Consider the following 19,516-nt stretch of genomic DNA (forward strand, 5'->3'; position numbering starts at 1 on the left):
TATTTATTTTATTGTTGAATGATTTTTCAGTTTTTGACAATCATCAACTATAGTAATTGTCTTACTCAATATCTCATCTAATAATACAAATGTTTAGATATCATGAGCATCTTATAATAGAAAAAATTAATTGGATGAAATATTGTATAATTCAATTTGAATTTCACTATTCGGCTAAGTGAATTATTTGGCGAGTAGTTCTCTATGTTACCATCATATATCTTATGAATTAGTTTGTTAGTCATTTTAACTAAAAAAATTGACAAAAACAACCTCTTAGCAACCTCGAAATCTATCGAGATAATATTGAAAGAAATAAAGTGCAACAGGCTCAATGTCTCAATAAACTAAAAATGCACAAAATTGATCTATTGTGTCCACAAAGCTTTAGAATTATTGTCATACCATTAAAAATAGAATGATAATTATACATAATTTTTTTTCATGTATTTATTTTTCTGAATGAAGAATTTTTTTCTTTTTTGTTTATTCTTTGAGAAATATTGATATTTTATATGGCATCAATATGTTACAAACCATAAAATAACAACATAATCACTATATAACCCTTAAAGGTTTACACATACAATTTTTCAATTTATTCTTCATTGTGCTGCGTTGAAATTTAAATATGAATCATTTTTATCATAATATTTTACTTTAAATACGCCTTGAAATATATATGTGTATGTTTCATGTTACTTAGTTAGACCTGATTTCAAATATCTAAAAAAATGTATGTAAATTATATCATACAAAAATAGGGACATAGTTATAATACCCAACATTATTTTTTTTAACATGTTTTTTTTCATCCACTATGTTTGTCATAAATTTTTTGTTCAAAATTTGATTCATTTCTTAGCTACATGTATGAAAAACCAATAAATTATATAATTCACAGAAATCATATATTACCCTCTTCATAGAACATAAGACCCAAAATATGTGGCTATGATTGGTGTACTCTCATACATATTTTCATATAAACAATAAGACAAATAATTGAATATCAAAAAAATCAATTGCCGCAAACAATACTAAACAAAATGAATTTAAAAATTCATGACACAAACAATCTTCATAAAAAATTGATAACTCAAAGTTCAAAAATAATTTATTTAGTACAATAACAAAAAAATTGGAGTATATACGAGCAACAAAAAGCATAAATCACTCTCAAATTAAAAACTAACTCATATTATTCAAAATTTTTATAAATTTTTCAATATTTTTTTTTTCAAATAAAGAGAAAGCACCTTATTAATTAACGTCATGGTTTCATAAATATTTTACTTTTAAAAAAAACATACAAAGGAAAAAATGATGCCTCAAAATCATCATGAAAAATCCTTTAATAAAACCTTAAGAAATAAAAATAAATACAAAGTCACACAATTTTCCTTAAATCAAAGAAAAATATTAGACCGTTGACAAAATATATCTGACAACGACAAAACATACGTTAATTTGTGATAAAATTAAAATTTAGAATCATGCATAATCGTTTAATTAGAACAAAATCGTATGCCAAAAATCTACTTGATATTATCTCTTTTAATAATTTATCCATGTTTGTCGTCCACCAGAAGACTCATAGATCCACTAATTTTTTTTAGTTCACCTATTAATTTCACAATAAATAATACTACAAAAATAATATAATCAAGCACATAAGAACTCAAATTCAAATACCTTCAATCAATTTAAATAAAAAATTTTGAATAGAGAATATAATAATTTTGTAAAAATTTTGAATACTGATTTATAGACAGATCGAAGTCTGGAAATACATGTCCCAATAAATAAAAAAATATTATCTCTTTATATTCTGAGATATAAGCTAAAAACGAAAATATCTCAAGCTAAAAACGAAAATATCTCAAGATATAAGCTAAAAACGAAAATATCTCAAGGTAATATAAGCAAACTGAAAACATGCATTATGTGTTTGAGAATTAACAAAATATCTCAAGGTAAAAAAATTAAAAACAATCATTTTTGTGGGATATATGGTTTTGTTTTATATTTTCTTTCGGTGAACAAACAAATCACATAAGGAATCCAAACACAACATGATCAATACAAACGACATATAACACCAAACATATAATGCTATGTTAAAAAACTCATCTCATTGCAAGAATACAAAATTAACAAATGAAGCATATTATTTAGTAATATTTATTTAGCAGCATATATAAAAAATTGACTAAATAGCTTAAAAATAGTGTTTGACACATAAAGAATTTGAAAACATCTTTATTCTAAATGGGAGAAAGATTTTTATATAACCTTAATATTTATTAATAATTTATTTTTATTCAATTCGACTCATTTCCTTTCATCTGCCCATTATTACCTATCATCAATATGTTAGATATTTTTCATGAATTCGACAGAAATGTATAAATTTAGTAATTAATTTTGAGTTAAGTACAAATAAGCATAAAAATTGGCTTAAATAACATCATGAACATGACACGCTTTTCAATATACTTATTAGTTGATTTTGATAACTCAACTCTTTATCGTAGTTTGTTATAGTATACATAAACCATTTTGGTATACTCAGCAAGTATATGATCTTCTTTAACATCTATTATGTTATTTAAAATCCTCATATGTGATCTGACATGCTCGTAATTTACTTCCCTATCAAGACGTTTTTTTCGGTTTTCTACATTGTTTTTATCCAGTAATCTTATTTTCCAAATATTTATTTTATTGTTGAATGATTTTTCAGTTTTTGACAATCATCATGTAAAGGCCCGAAAATCCTTACTTGAAAATTTGCGGAAAATTTAAAAATTTTCTTTTAAATAATTAATAGTCTCATTCATAGACAAACTACCATAACGAGTCCTGAAGGCAGTCTTGGAAACATCGGCATCTCTGACCCTCAATTGGTGATAACCGGAACGCAGATATATCTTGGAGAACACCGAAGCTCCCTGCAATTGATCAAATAGGTCCTCAATCCGCGGAAGTGGGTACTTGTTCTTCACTGTGACCCTGTTCAACTCCCGGTAATCAATACAAAGCCTCATAGAGCCATCCTTCTTCTTCACGAATAAGACTGGCGCCCCCATGGTGAAAAACTCGGGCGAATGAACTCCTTATCAAGAAGTTCCTGAATCTGCTTCTTAAGCTCTGCCATCTCTGTCGGTGCTAGTCGGTACGGTGCTTTGGAGATCGGAGCCGTACCTGACATAAGCTCAATAGAAAACTCCACCTCTCTCTCAGGTGGTATACCAGAGACGTCCTCCGGGAAAACGTCCAAGAAGTCTCTAACAATCGGAACATCTGAAGCTGACTGACTGGGCGCCTCGGGGACAGATATAAAAGTCGCTAAAAATGCCGACACCCTTTATGCATGAGTTTCCTAGCCTGGACATAAGGAATAATGCGTGGTAAGGGAAAGTACCTGTCCGGCTCAAATAAGAACTGTGTCATTCCAGGAGGTCGGACTAGAATAGATCTCCGCTGAAAATCGATCAAAACTCTGTTCCGTAATAGCTAGTCCATCCCCAGAATGATGTCAAACTCTGGCATCGGCAGCACTACAAGATCCGCATAGACCAGATTTCCATGGAGCTCCAGATCTATGTCTTGTATCACATTGGTGGCTGCCATCTCTTCGCCTGAAGGCAACACTACTGAATATGCTACATCTAGCCCGATGGTCTTAACTTTGAGAAAGTTTGCAAAGACCTCTGAAATAAATGAATGGGTAGCCCCTGAATCTATCAGGGCTTTGGTAGCTGAGCTAGCTATGAAAATTCTCCCTGAAAGGTTAGAACGCTATGTTGAACCCAATAATCACAAGAGCTAAGCTTATAGACATGCAAAGGCCCAAGTTATTCTAACTAAATTCCGAAAATAATACTAGGTAGAGCATGCAACCCTATTGCAATTCTAAGTTCAAACTCTTAATCCCGATTCCCAAAACATTGGAATGCAAAATTAGACTTAAAACTGTAAAGTACCTGTCATCAACATGGTATCGGGGTTCGTCTCCGCAGCATGAAGAGCAAAAACTCTGCCCTGGGTAGGTAGGTTCTTCTGAGGGCAATACGGCAGCGTGTGGTCTGGGCTACCACACTTGTAACACTTCCCTGAGCCAAACATACATGCTCCAGGGTGGCGGCGTGAGCACTTGGGACAGAGTGGGTGTTCAAATGGCCTCGGGACTGCACGTCCCTGTTGCTGCTGCTGAGGTCCTCCTCTGAATCTGGACGGGCCGTGAAAAGGCCTCTTATGCTGATGCTGATGCTGCTGAGTAGGAGGGCGGTGTGGTACCTGGACTGGTCGCTTCCCCAAGCGATCCTTCTCAATGTCGATAAGATCTTGCTCTGCAGCCAGAGCTCTAGAAACGGCAATCTCATAGGTAGTAGGGCCAGCCACCCTAACATCACGGCGCAAGATCGGCCGTAGTCCATCAAGAAAGTGCCTCAGCTTGGCACCCGCATCATTCGCAAGCAGGGGCACGAAATGGCAGCCCCTCTCAAACTTACGGACAAACTCCGTAACAGTCAGCTCTCCCTGTCTCAGGGTCATGAACTCCCTGGTCAACCGTGAACGCACCTCATCAGTAAAATATTTGGAGTAAAATACCTCCGTAAAGCGGGTCCAAGAAAGTGTAGCCAAAGTCAAGGCTACCGAAGCTCCTTCCCACCATAAGCGGGCGTCTCCAGTGAACAGATAGGTGGCACACCGGACTCGGTCTGCGTCTCCTAGCTCCATAAACTCGAAAATGACCTCGAGATATTTGATCCATCTCTCGGCAACCATGGGGTCAGAAGTCCCAGAAAACTCCTTTGGACGCATCTTCATAAATCGCTCGTAAACAGCCTCGGGCCCTGTCGGCCTAGTCACCACAGCATTGTTCCCCGCAAACTGTGCGAAGAACTGTGTCATCCCAGCTAGCATCTGGGCATTCATGTCCGGTGGGGGCGGTGGAGGAGGTGGAGGAGGAGGAGGTGGAGGAGGTGCCTGCCCCTCCTGTCTCTGATCAAACTCGTTCACATGACGGTACCCACGGCCCCCTCGCGGGCGTCCTACCTGACGTCTAGGAGGCATACTGTTCCAAAAATAACCCGTACGTAACCAACATGCATAATTCTTTAATTTACTTTAACTGAACACTGAAATACTGAAAATCTGGAAGCATGCTGACAAAATAATTCATGCTTTAAATAAAATGCTGAACTGTAAAACTTACAGACCGAAGACGTGGCTTCGTGAGCTTCTTGTGATCAGTAGTAGTGTAACCCTTTACAAGAACATAGGCTCTGATACCAACTGTAAAGGCCCGAAAATCCTTACTTGAAAATTTGCGGAAAATTTAAAAATTTTCTTTTAAATAATTAATAGTCTCATTCATAGACAAACTGCCAAAAAGTGTTAAATGTTTAAAATAGCAGCGAAAGTAAATAATTGCAAAGTAACAATTTAAAATAATTCAACAAGCGATCAAATGTTTGAGCATTAAAAATAAAATTTTGCAAATGCTGAACTGAGGTCCTCGGGTGCCACTACCGCCGACCCAAGCTAGCTCACTGGTCCTCGCCCTCGGTCCCAACATCATCAGTACCTACAACAATCAAGTCTAGTGAGTCTAAAGACTCAACATGCATATATCGTAAATAATATAGTAAAATTTGCATGGGATAAAAATATCATGTCCTGAGCAATTATAATACGTGCATAACTGAACTGAATATCATAGTAAAATGTTTGCTCCTTGGAGCCCTGTACTGAAATAACTTGTAATAATTTTTTGGTGAGATTATGGTCTACGCATGTGGTCCCTGAACTGAAATGACCGGTAACTGGCGACCGGGCCTGTAACTGGCGACAGGACTTAGTAATGTACGTCTGATCAGACCACTGCCACAGTACTGGGTGAAACAACTGAACTGACCGGTAACTGGCGACCGGGCCTGTAACTGGCGACATGACTTAGTAATGCTCTCATAACCGGTAACTGACGACCGGACCTATAACTGGCTACCGGATTTAATCATGATAGTAAAGTAACCACAAGCAATATCGCATAAATCTCAAAATGAATATTTTATATTTCTATGCACGTAATATAATTAAATGGCATCATCAAATCTGAAAAATTTCAATATCCTGTATTAAAATCATTTACTTGCGATAATTTAAAAAATATCTATATGACTTGATTGAAGAGTCAAAGGAGATATAAACATGCCTTGGTTTGTTTTGACAGAAAACAAACGAAATAATGACGCGGCGCGGCGGAGACGGAGTGCTCTTCACTTTCTTACTTTATTCCTTTAAATTAAGCATGCACCATAATTATTATAATAGCATAAAAAAAATCGTAAATGTGATGCATGAACATTTAAAAATATTATGATTCGTGCTCAGGGCGCTGCTAGGACAAAAATCTCACCCCGGGTGCAAAATTACCATTTTGCCCCTGGAAACCCAAAAATTACCATTTTACCCCTGGACCTCTAAAATTGACCCGAAGCTTACCGAACTCCTTAAAATATCCCAGAACATTATTAAAATATTCTTAGACGTAAATTCGAGCCAAATTCACAACTTAACTAATTTATTTTAAAAACTTAGACCGGGATCCCGGTTTTTAACCCGAATCGACTCAAAATCAAATAAATTCTTTCCCAACTTTCTACCCTATCTTTAAAAAATAAAATGATCCTAAAATAGTCTTGCCCCACCCAAAACTCTCGGCTAATAGTATTTCTCTCCCTTACCAACTCTCGGCCCTACCCTCAATAAATCTCTCACGTGCACATCTCCCTCAAAAGCTCTCGCCTCAAGCTCCCCCGTCGTTCCAGCCATGAACCAGCCTGTTAGGGACCTAGACCAGACCCCAAGGCAACTATCAAAACCGACCCAACCAACCCATGCACTGTGTTGTCTCCTAAAAACCGAGACTCAACCACATCTCCTACCGCGGCTCGCCTCTCTTCGCAAGGCTCGAGTGATCTCGCCGTTGTCTCTGGTACGGTTTGAGCCATTCCATACCCCGACGTAGACCCATCAGGGTCTGGTACAGGGCTGGAGGATGCCCTCGCGCGGCCAGAACCACGGACGAACCAGATCGAGCGCCCCCTCCTCCCCTCTCGCACAACCCACTGATCTCGCACCCATTGATCTCGTTCCAGCTTCTAACTCCAGCAACTAAATCCCTTCGAGCACAACCTGTACAGCCCCCTAACAACTCGGTACGACCACCCCTTGCACAAACACAGAAGTCGTGAGAGCAAAGCATAGGATACAATGTTTCATGCAACAAAATGGACGAGATCTATCAAATTGCGCGTGGATCGAAAGTTTTCTTACATATTTACACATGCAACAGTAATAAAACGTGAGTGATGCAGAAAAAAAATGGAATAAAACGTGCCTTGAGATGGTTGGAGTGCAAGGATGAAGGGAAGGAACCCGGGTGAATTTTCTTTGTATAAACAAGCTCAAGATCGAGCCTTCAGCTGGAGATTTTTTTTTTTTTGAAACCGAGGGGAGGGGTGAGCTCTGAATGAGGTGTCGGCTAATGACTTTAGGTTTAGGGTTAATTGGATGCTTAGGTGTTAATTATATAGACAAATTATAAGTTAATGGGCCTAGTTTGTTTAATTTAAATATTAAAAAGGTGATTAAGCCCTATCAACTCAAAAGTGGGCCCATTAAGCTCGAACCAACTCCCGAAAAATATATCGAGTTGAAAATATTTTAAAAATATTAGTCGAACCATTAAAAGTCCCCCGATTCGATAAAATTTGCGTACCGTTAAAAATAAAGTCTTGCGGGTAAAAATATCCCAAAAATCCTATTTTAGAAAAATACACTTAAAATGCTCTAAATTAATTTATAAAAATTAATCGTGAAATAAAATAATTTCCTGAAGATTCCCCAGTCTCCGATCCTCGCTCGAACGTGAAATGCAACTTAAAATTCTAATGCACGAACTTTTAAAATTTCGTGAAGCAAATCCTATCATGCATGAATTATGCATAAAATGCATAAAATAATTAAACACGACTTTACTAATTTATCTCAATACTCCATCTCCAGTCCGGCCTCACTTGTATACTTAAAAGATGACGATTAGACTACTGCGTAAAATAAATAAATTTAAAGAAAAGCAATTAAATACTCATGAAATGAAAAAAAATCATTTTAATTTAAATACTAGGAATTATGAATGACTTATACGTAGTCTAAGTTACGGGTTCTACACATCAACTATAGTAATTGTCTTCTTCAATATCTCATCTAATAATACAACTGTTTAGATATCATGAGCATCTTATAATAGACAAAATTAATTGGATGAAATATTGTATAATTCAATTTGAATTTCACTATTCAGCTAAGCGAATTTATTTGGCGAGTATTTCTCTATGTTACCATCATATATCTTATGAATTAGTTTGTTAGTCACTTTAACTAAAAAAATTGACAAAAACAACCTCTTAGCCACCTCGAAATCTATCGAGATAATATTGAAAGAAATAAAGTGCAACAGGCTCAATGTCCCAATAAACTAAAAATGCACAAAATTGATCTATTGTGTCCACAAAGCTCTAGAATTATTGTCATACCATTAAAAATAGAATTAGAATTATACATAATTTTTTTTGATGTATTTATTTTTCTGAATGAAGAATTTTTTTCTTTTTTGTTTATTTTTTGAGAAATATTGATATTTTATATGACATCAATATGTTACAAACCATAAAATAACAACATAATCACTATATAATCCTTAAAGGTTTACACATACAATTTTTCAATTTCTTCTTCATTGTGCTGCATTGAAATTTAAATATGAATCATTTTTATCTTAATATTTTACTTTAAATACGCCTTGAAATATATATATGTATGTTTCATGTTACTTAGTTAGACCTGATTTCAAATATCTAAAAAAATGCATGTAAATTATATCATACAAAAATAGGGACATAGTTATAATACGCAACATTATTTTTTTTAACATGTTTTTTTCATCCACTATGTTTGTCATAAATTTTTTGTTCAAAATTTGATTCATTTCTTAGCTACATATATGAAAAACCAATTAATTATATAATTCACAGAAATCATATATTACCCTCTTCATAGAACATAAGACCCAAAATATGTGGCTATGATTGGTGTACTCTCATACATATTTTCATATAAACAATAAGACAAATAATTGAATATCAAAAAAATCAATTGCCGCCAACAATACTAAACAAAATGAATTTAAAAATTCATGACACAAACAATCTTCATAAAAAAAATGATAACTCAAAGTTCAAAAAATAATTTATTTAGTACAATAACAAAAAAATTGGAGTATATACGAGCAACAAAAAGCATAAATCACTCTCAAATTTAATACTAACTCATATTATTCAAAATTTTTATAAATTTTTCAATTTTTTTTTCAAATAAAGAGAATGCGCCTTATTAACGTCATGGTTTCATAAATATTTTACTTTTACAAAAAAACATACAAAGGAAAAAATGGTGCCTCAAAATCATCATGAAAAATCCTTTAATAAAACCTTAAGAAATAAAAATAAATACGAAGTCACACAATTTTCCTTAAATCAAAGAAAAATATTAGACCGTTGACAAAATATATCTGACAACGACAAAACATATGTTAATTTGTGATAAAATTAAAATTTAGAATCATTCATAATCATTTAATTAGAACAAAATCGTATGTCAAAAATCTACTTGATATTATCTCTTTTAATAATTTATCCATGTTTGTCGTCCACCAGAAGACTCATAGATCCATTAATATTTTTAGTTCACCTATTAATTTCACAATAAATAATACTACAAAAATAATATAATCAAGCACATAAGAACTCAAATTCAAATACCTTCAATCAATTTAAATAAAAAATTTTGAATAGAGAATATAATAATTTTGTAAAAATTTTGAATACTGATTTACAGACAGATCGAAGTCTGGAAATACATGTCCCAATAAATAAAAAAATATTACCTCTTTATATTCTGAGATATAAGCTAAAAACGAAGAATCATTTCATCATTTTCAATATTTTCTAAGTCGCTTCAAACTAAGTAATATAAGCAAACTGAAAACATGCATTATGTGTTTGAGAATTAACAAAATATCTCAAGGTAAAAAAATTAAAAACAATCATTTTTGTGGGATATATGGTTTTGTTTTATATTAACTTTCGGTGAACAAACAAATCACATAAGGAATCCAAACACAACATGATCAATACAAATGACATATAACACCAAACATATAATGCTATGTTAAAAAACTCATCTCATTTCAAGAACACAAAATGAACAAATGAAGCATATTATTTAGTAATATTTATTTAGCAGCATATATAAAAAAATTGACTAAATAGCTTAACAATAGTGTTTGACACATAAAGAATTTGAAAATATCTTTATTCTAAATGGAAGAAAGATGTTTTATATAACCTTAATATTTATTAATAATTTATTTTTATTCAATCCGACTCATTTTCTTTCATCTGCCCATTATTACCTATCATCAATATGTTAGATATTTTTCATGAATTCGACAGAAATGTATAAATTTAGTAATTAATTTTGAGTTAAGTACAAATAAGCATAAAAATTGGCTTAAATAACATCATGAACATGACAAATTGTAAAACAAAAAATAGTAAAATGGTAAAGTTACAAATGAAAATCATATATTTAATAGATAATATTTATTTAACATCATACATCGAAAATTGACTAAATAGCTTAAAAGTTTATATTGAAATCACCTACATACAAATATTTTCTCTCAATCATATATATATTTTGATACATAAGTAGTCTTAAAATATCTCTATTATAAATGAAAAGAAGATGTTTTATACGACCTTAATATTTTTTAATTATTTAATTTTTTCAATGACACTCATCTCCATTCGTCTTCCTATTATTACTTTAATGTTCGTAATATTAATAATTTTTTTAATGTATAACATTATGAGAGTGATTTTCTATTAATTTGATGTCATTGTATAAATTAAAGTAATTAAATTTAAATTTAAAAATAAAAGTAAAAGTAAAATTAAAATAAATAAAAGTAAAATTTAAATTTAAAAATAAAAGGAAAATTAGAATCATAAATAGCTTGATTGAGTTTAGTGCTCTATTAATAATCCTATTAAACTACCGTAGAAAATAATTTAAAGAACATTATGAACATTATTCAAATTATAAAACAAAAAAGGTAAAATAGTAAGTTTACAAAGTAAAATCAAAATAATAATTAATTTGATGGAGTTAAGTACACTATTAATTATCATATTAAACTAGTATGAAAAAATGACAATAAACAAAATGGTAAAATAGTAAGTTTACAAATAAAATTCACATATTTATAATAATAAAATAAAATAGATTTTAGTAATATTAGCAACTTTTTAAAATGTATAAGTAAAATCAAAATAATAATTAATTTGATTGAGTTAAGTACACTATTAATTATCACATTAAACTAACATGAAAAATGACTTAAATAACCTCATGAACATGACAAAATATAAATGAAAGGATAAAAAAGAAAACTAAAAAATAAAATTTAAGTACACTATTAATTAACATATTAAACTAACATAGAAAATTACTTAAAGAACCAACTGAACATGACAAATTATAAAATAAATAAAAGGGTAAAAAAGTAAGTTCACGGTTCAAACCGATATATTTATAATAGTAGTAATAATAATAATAATAATAATAATAATAATAATAATAAAAACATAATTTGATAGACCATAATAGTAAGCTTTAGACATACTTGTTTTTCATTAAACCTTTTAAATATTTTTGTACAAAAATGTTTATTCTCATTGTGATACAGCTGGTTCAAACACAATCATTTTTAGTTCTTCTTTGCAGGATTCTGGAGATATAATTTGTTGTTCGAATGGATTTTATTATAAAATTATTAGCTCCAATTTATAATATATATACAGCTTCAGTTCTTATTTTATTTTTGGATTCTTGAGGATATTATTGATAATTTCTATTCAAGCTTATATAATTAGTAAATATACTAATTTTTAAAATCAATGCCATATATCTATTATTTTCATTGCAAAGCTAATTAATGTCAGTACAACGTAAGATTAAATGAAATAACCCTACATTAGAATAACATACACACAATTAATTATAATAAAAAATAAACAACCTATAAATAATATTAATTAAAAAAATTAAATTTACATAGTTATGTACAATTTAAGGTCTCTTATAGACAAATATTTTTTAGTAGATTGAGCTTCATCTTCATATAATTTATACTCGTATAATTCTTGTATCAAAGTTGAAGGGAAAAAATTTTATATTTGTCAACTCTCACATTGATTTTTCAAAAAATTTTAAAAATTTACCTGATATTTACTAGTACTTGAAAATTAAATTAATTTTTATTATTATCAAATGTAATACTTTTATACTAACACAACCTCGATGTTGAATCCCCCGTTCCCACCATTTTTTTTAAAGCTGCAATTAGTTTTAGGCAAAAACTTGTGTGAGACGATCTTACGAGTCGTATTTGTGAGACGGATCTTTTATTTGGATCACCCATGAAAAAGTATTATTTTTTATGCTAAAAGTATTACTTTTATTGTGAATATGGATATGGATGACCCGTCTCACAGATTATGATTCGTGAGATGATCTCACATGAGACTTACTCTTAGTTTTAACCTTTAAAAAATGGACGTTCACTGTAATAAAATCACCGCAATCAATAAATAAAATACTTAAAAGGGAATTAGCTCCAGGAAAAAAAAGGAGCTCGTAATCCCACAGCCATCAAACAATATGATAACAAAAAAAAACCCCAACAAAAAAAAAAATTCCTATTTGTGGGGGGAGGCATCATCAAACACCAATAAATTGTTCTTGCCTCAGCTCCTCGATTTGAAAACCATCTCTCGTTTCACTAAATCTGTGCAAGATTTTAGTAAGCGATCTTGCTATTTTGTTGGCATGGGATGATGTTCCATCACTGATAATTGAATAAAGCACAGACATTAAGTGAGCATCCTTTGCCAAGATAGACACAACAACTTCTCCACAGTTCAGGCACAAAGAATGCAGAATCGATATGCAGTATTCCTTTCCAGCCCGCGTTTCAATGGTTTGTAGTTGTCGTAGAATCAAGGAAAGAGACGCCGCTTCCAATATTTCGATCGATGCAGTTATATTATCTGCCAATATGGAAAGAACCGCTAATGTATCTGTTATCAGCTCAAATCTGTTGCAAGAAGATAGTAAGTTTAGAAGTACTGGTACGGCCCCAGATTCTATAGCCCTTTGCCGGTTTCTGTGACGTATTTGTAATGCGAAGAGAGCCACCATAGAGTTTTTTTGCCCACATGGTGTCCCTTCTTTGATCAGTTCGAGTAAGGCAGGGATTGTTTCTTGGTTTTCTCCTATGATCTTTCTGTTTTCGTGGGTGGAACAGAGGTAAAAGATCGTAGCAGCTGCGATCTGTCTGGATTCTAACTTCAATCCTGTTTTAAGAACTCCAAGAATTGCGTTCAATCCTTTGCTTCTTCTCATAATTACTTTCTGGCCGTTTGGCTGTTTTGACAACTTCAACAAAGCTGACATAACGTTTTCTTGAGTAGCCGGATCTGTCGAATGAAGCAAATCAAGTAGATGCGGGACACAACCTGATTCAATCAAACAAGACCTATTGAACAGATTCGACTTGGAAAGTAGGCGAATTTCGTGGGCTGCCTTGTTTTTCTGATAATCTGTTCCAGACCATAATTTTGATGTAAGAAACCGAGACAAGAATTTGATGGATTCCTCATTGGTAGGACTTCCAGGTAAAATTGTCCTTGAAATATCTCTATTCTTCTTCCTCGATTTCTCCAAAGAGACACCGTATTCTGCGCAGAACTGTTCGATCAGCTTCCGAAGATTTGTGTTAGGCACCATTTCAGTGCTTGTGAGCTTCTCACCTGTAACGGGACAGAGCAAATTCCCTGATTTGAGCCATTTTTGAATAGAGGCTTGATTGTAGGTCTGCCCGGTCGACACTGTAACAGGATCGGTCATAAGCTCTAGTGAAATGGGACAAAGAAAATCTTCAGGATTCAAACAACTGAGTGTTTCAAGATTATTATTTCTCCCATCTGTTTGGTCCAAAATCCCGGAAAATTCAGAATCTTCGAATATGATGCCTCTGCAGTAACTTAATAATCCAAGTAAACTGCTTAACAAAGGTACTTCTCTTTCATCACAACCTACACATTCCGCCTCAATTTCTTCATTCAAGAATTTAATCTCCTTGTGGCAATCATCCCATGTTTTGATGCCTAGATAATCAAGAATCTTCTTGATGATAGAATGGTCGGGCTCGAATTTATTCTCGAATTGATTCATCAACAGAATCACCCTCTTCATCGCTTCTTCGTCTCCGGGCTCAAGCTCGAATTTCGCCTTTCGGGCTTGCTTAGATAGCATTTCTACCAGCTCCTTAGTTTCATATGGAACTTCAATTGAATTCAACGGAAGAACATCGAGGGCAGTCGCTATGGAACGAATGGATACCTGAAACTGGCTACTCACCGAGTAGGATTTCATCAAAATCCAAAATCTAGCTCCTTCACGCGTGCAATCTTCCATCAAGAACTGAATCATTTGGAATGTCTGGTGGAGCTCCGACAAGCAAAGAATAATAGGATTCCAAACACCCGAGAAATGGTCTCGGATTTCCTCAAAGAGGATGGAAAGAATCTCGATCTGGCGGATCGATTCACGTGAATTTCTTCTCTGACTTGCGAAGAATTTGGATTTGAAACTGCATATGCTGCGGGATATTGTGATCAATGATTCCAAAAGGGTCTCTGGAGAAATGGCCTCGCACGGCCTAACCGCTGGGAATCTCAGAATCCGACGATTATTTCGATCAATAGGTAGTGCCATGGATTGGATAGAGAATTACTCTGTTTTTTATTATGTTTCTATTTGTGTGCAACCGAAAATGGAATGCATTTGAATTTCCGTTGAGTCGGTTTGAGAATTTTAGGACACGTGGCGACATCTGATCGCGTGCTTTCGGACTTTTAAAGATACTGGACACGTATGGAGGACACGTAGGTTAAGGAATTTCGGACTTTTATTTTTCCTTATCTTGTTATTATTTAATTATTATATTTATTTTGTTTGAATAAATTTTGTATTTTGTAGTATTATTCAAAGAGTGATTAATATTTCCCACGACTTTTCTATTTTTATTTTCACGTTCCATTAAATCATCGAGATCAAATAAGAATATTGATTGATAAGTGTCCGAGGCTCCGAGCTAATGAAATAAATGATCGCTTGATCAATTATTAGAATATTTTTTCGAACAATCATTTCGTATGATATCTATACTATTATATTAAGTATGAGGCCCTAATAATTACCGCTCTATGAGCACACCAATTTTCTTTCTTGTTTTACCCTTTTTAATTTTTTATATTTACTATTTACTATTTTATTATAGTTGAGCCCCTAATAATAACCGCTCTATGAGGACACCAACTTTCTTTCTTATTTTACCCTTTCTCATTTTTTATATTATATTTTTTCTTAACAATAATATTAGTATATTCACCGTCATAAGGAAACTGCTCACGTAAAAAATAATATTATTTCTTCTCCAAACTAACCACAGTGAAAAATAAACTCTCTTCTTTATATTTTGACGTCATTATGTTGTAATATCATGAATATTTAATATATTAACCACATGTATACAGGACACACGTAACACGTGTGCCATGGTTACTAGTTCACATTATTAGTGGAGGAGGTATCGATGGAAAAGAAAAACACTACATTATTTGAAAACTACTTTTTCGTTATTTTGTGTATTCAACACTGATTAATGACATAAATGATTAACTTGAAACGAGCTCTACGTGGATATGTAATAGATATACGCTCCAAACTCCCAACTTTTCTCGTGTGTTTCTATGCGAACAATACGAAGTATTCGGGTGAGTGGGAAATCTCAAGAAAGTTCTTCTATGGATTGAGTTATTAGCAAATCCCAACATGTGTATTTTCAGTTGTAATTAATTTATATATGAACAAACCTACATAAATTCAGATAAAGCGTATTGTTTGTGCCCACAAAAATACTAATAAGATACTATAATCCATATAATACATATACGTGTGTGTATTCATACATGTGTATGTTAAAGGATGAATATTCGGTTAATTCGATCAAAAATTAAGTCGAATTAACCGAAACCAATTTAAGCAAATTGTTTAGGCAAAAACTTGTGTGATACGATCTCAGTTGTTGTATTTTGTGAGACATGTCTCTTATTTGAGTCATCCATGAAAAATATGACTTTTTAATACGAATAATATTACTTTTTATTATGAATATCGGTAAGGTTAATCCGTCTCAGAGATAAATATTCATACTGTCTCACAAGAGACCTACTCAATTTTTTTGAGGCTAATCTAACCAAATAGATGTATTACTAAAAACTGAATTAGCTGATTTATTTTTTAAAAAAATAAAAACAACAAAATTGTTTATAAAATTAATAATTGAAATATGCTATTTCAATCATCAGAAAATAAAAAAAATTATTATGTACAATAATAACTATTAATTTTTAGTCAAACAAAAATTTTACTTTTTATTATAAGTATGAACCGGGTTGACCCATTTCACGGATATCTATACCCGAGAGCGTTTTACAGAATATTTACTTAAAAAAATCTTAATAACTTATCTCATGGATGAGTCCACAAGATCCGGTCCATATTTAGTGCCCACAGGTGAAGGGCCCAAAACAAGCCCGGTTATTCTCCTATAAATACCAAGTTTAAGCGTATGATTATTCATTCACTATATTGTTTTTAGCAGCACTTTTAGCCGATCCCTCCATTTATCCTCAGTCTCTGACTTGAGCGTTGGAAGTGCTATGCCAGGACACCCTCCTTACCTCCTTATAACAGTCTTACAAATAAAAACCAAAATTTTTATTTTTAAAAATAAAAACCAAAATTTCAAATTAACCGAACCAAAATTTCAAATTAAACCGAAATAATACTCATCCCCCTCCCTATCTATTGTATATGTATGTATGTTTGTCTCTAGCTTGACTTGGTCCAATAATTATGTTCCAAATTTAACGCGTCTTGCACGTACGATTTCATTATTATCTAATTAAGCTTTGATTAATCAAACTTGTCATACTTCTTCTTGGTAAGCAAACAAATTGAATGAGTCTTATATGAGATATTTTACAGATCATAATCTGTGAGATAAATCAACTCTACCCATATTCACAATAAAAAGTAATATTTTTTTATTGATGACTAAAATAAAAGATCCGTCTTATAAATACGATCTGTGAGATCGTCTCACACAAATTTTTGCCAACAAAATTTCTGCTTGCCCTTAAGTACGTACCACTCAACCAAAACCATCATTTTAAATAGGTAACAATCATGTTATTCTATCTTCTTACAAAACAAAATCGTAATAAGAATAAATTAAAATGTCTCGATACATCGAAGGAACACAAGTCTACATCCATGAAATCGAAACGCCATTAAATTTGAAAGCTTGAAATATTCGTATAGGACAATTTACCAAGAAAATATATGCCCATGTCATGTTTAGTTTCTTTGAATAGTCCCAAGAAATGTGAATCTATTTAAAATTCAAATATTATAATTTTAAAGGTTTTTTTAAAATATATTTTGAACATAGTGATCAAAATTCAGACTAGAGTAAACAATAAAGTACATCGTATCTGTCCCTGTGTTTCAAGCTGTCTTGCGATACCTTATAGGGCTTGACCCACAACAGTCCCTTGACCAGCTCCAGGTCTGATAGAAGTCAGCCTTACGACTAATCCAACAACATAATGGAAGCAACAGAAATCAGTTGATTCATGATAAGATACCCGTACCAACAAAAAAAAAAAATGATTAATGATACAATCAACCAATGAATTATGACATAATTATTCGATCGATAGGATTAAACTCGAAATATTGTCATCTAAAATCTTAATGGCCAAAAGCTCAGTCTTTTGATAACACATTTTAGAGTTGTCATGTCTTAACCCCCCAACTCAAAAACACATATCATAATGGAGATGAGTATTTGTCATATAATTTTTTAAATAGAATTGGAATTCTATTGAACCTAAATACTCAATATTAAAAGTGTTAAATAAGAAACACGTTTTCTGTTTTTTGTTTACATACATGGACACATATAAATAACTTCAAGCGGTTACTGTAATTGTATTGAACATTTTGTTTCCTTTCATTGCTGTGTACTCGTCTGTAGCTTCGAGCTTACATCAATGGAGATTCTTTTGTTCAATCACTTTACGTCTTCTAATATGGTATCAGAGCTGATAAAATACTAAGCTACGATTGTAGTTTCTCTATGGCCAGAGGAAATCAAGCTTCGACATCTTCTCAAGCAATGAACAATTCCAGTGGCCGGTTAGTTTCTGAAGACTCGAGCAGTCCATTTTATTTTCAAAACGGAGATCATCCTGGATTGGTGTTAGTTACGCATGATCGAGCAAAACTTGCACTATGAATTCCCCAAGAAAATATGATTTTGTATGCTCAAAATGTAATCGCAAGTGCACGATGTCAAGTAATAGTATAGTGTATATGAATACGAGTATCGTTCCACTGGAGACTGTATTTAACAATTATTATTTTAGTTATTAAAACTTTAGCGACGAAATTTGATTGTTTGTTTTATGACTAATAAAATTCAAGAAAATTTAATTAAACAAGATCAAAGATTAATTGATGAAATATGAATGCTAAATCAATGGATTAAATTTCAAATGATAAAAGAATTTGTTGGGAATTCTGGTTCACCTACCCCTTATTAATTTATTAATTCGTTCGGTTGTGTTCTACGCTTCCGACAGGATTTCCTATTCAATTGAACACACTCTCTCGAGCTATGTCAAACTAATTCACTCAATGAAGTAATTAAATGTCTTTAATTATTTATCAAGAATGAATCGCATTTCGATTAATGAAACCCCCTAGTTTTCGACCCTAAGGACTATGACTATCGGCACGTATCCAATTTCATATATCTATGCAAATTGTAGATCCGCGAATTACACCACTCGATCCTATCACTAGTTTTTTCTCTCGAACTCACTCGTGATATAAAATAGTCGTTAAAGTTAGCTACGCTCAACGACACAATGAAAATCGTAGAATAATCAAGAATAAATCACAAACCGACATATAAATTAACCAACTAAAAGTTCGGGGTAGGATCCCCTTTAATCCCAACAAATAATTGAAGTTAGCTACTAGAATTCATAATTAAAATAAGCAAAACAATGTTTAAACAAAGGAAATTAAACTAGAAATACTAGGCGTGACGAAATCTGCGAAGAACGATGCCCGGAAACCGTTGAATCTTCAATCCAAGTGCAAAAGCTCTCCCAAAATC

The 19,516-nt window shown here is 32.5% G+C and overlaps 1 protein-coding gene across 1 annotated transcript; it reads right to left on the reverse strand.

The window, feature by feature from the left end:
- Positions 1–12,775: 12,775 nt before the first annotated feature.
- On the reverse strand, positions 12,776–15,055 carry LOC140824538 (U-box domain-containing protein 19-like). The gene has a single exon (XM_073186119.1). It carries the CDS (start codon positions 14,974–14,976, stop codon positions 12,919–12,921), a length of 2,058 nt encoding a protein of 685 aa, XP_073042220.1. The 5' UTR covers positions 14,977–15,055; the 3' UTR covers positions 12,776–12,918.
- Positions 15,056–19,516: the final 4,461 nt, after the last annotated feature.

This window comes from Primulina eburnea, chromosome 2, assembly GCF_022965805.1.
Source record: "Primulina eburnea isolate SZY01 chromosome 2, ASM2296580v1, whole genome shotgun sequence".
Taxonomy (NCBI): domain Eukaryota; kingdom Viridiplantae; phylum Streptophyta; class Magnoliopsida; order Lamiales; family Gesneriaceae; genus Primulina; species Primulina eburnea.

What these genes read in the sequence shown, in the direction of transcription:
- LOC140824538 (XM_073186119.1), bottom strand. Translation starts at nt 14,976, where the DNA reads ATGGCACTACCTATTGATCGAAATAATCGTCGGATTCTGAGATTCCCA.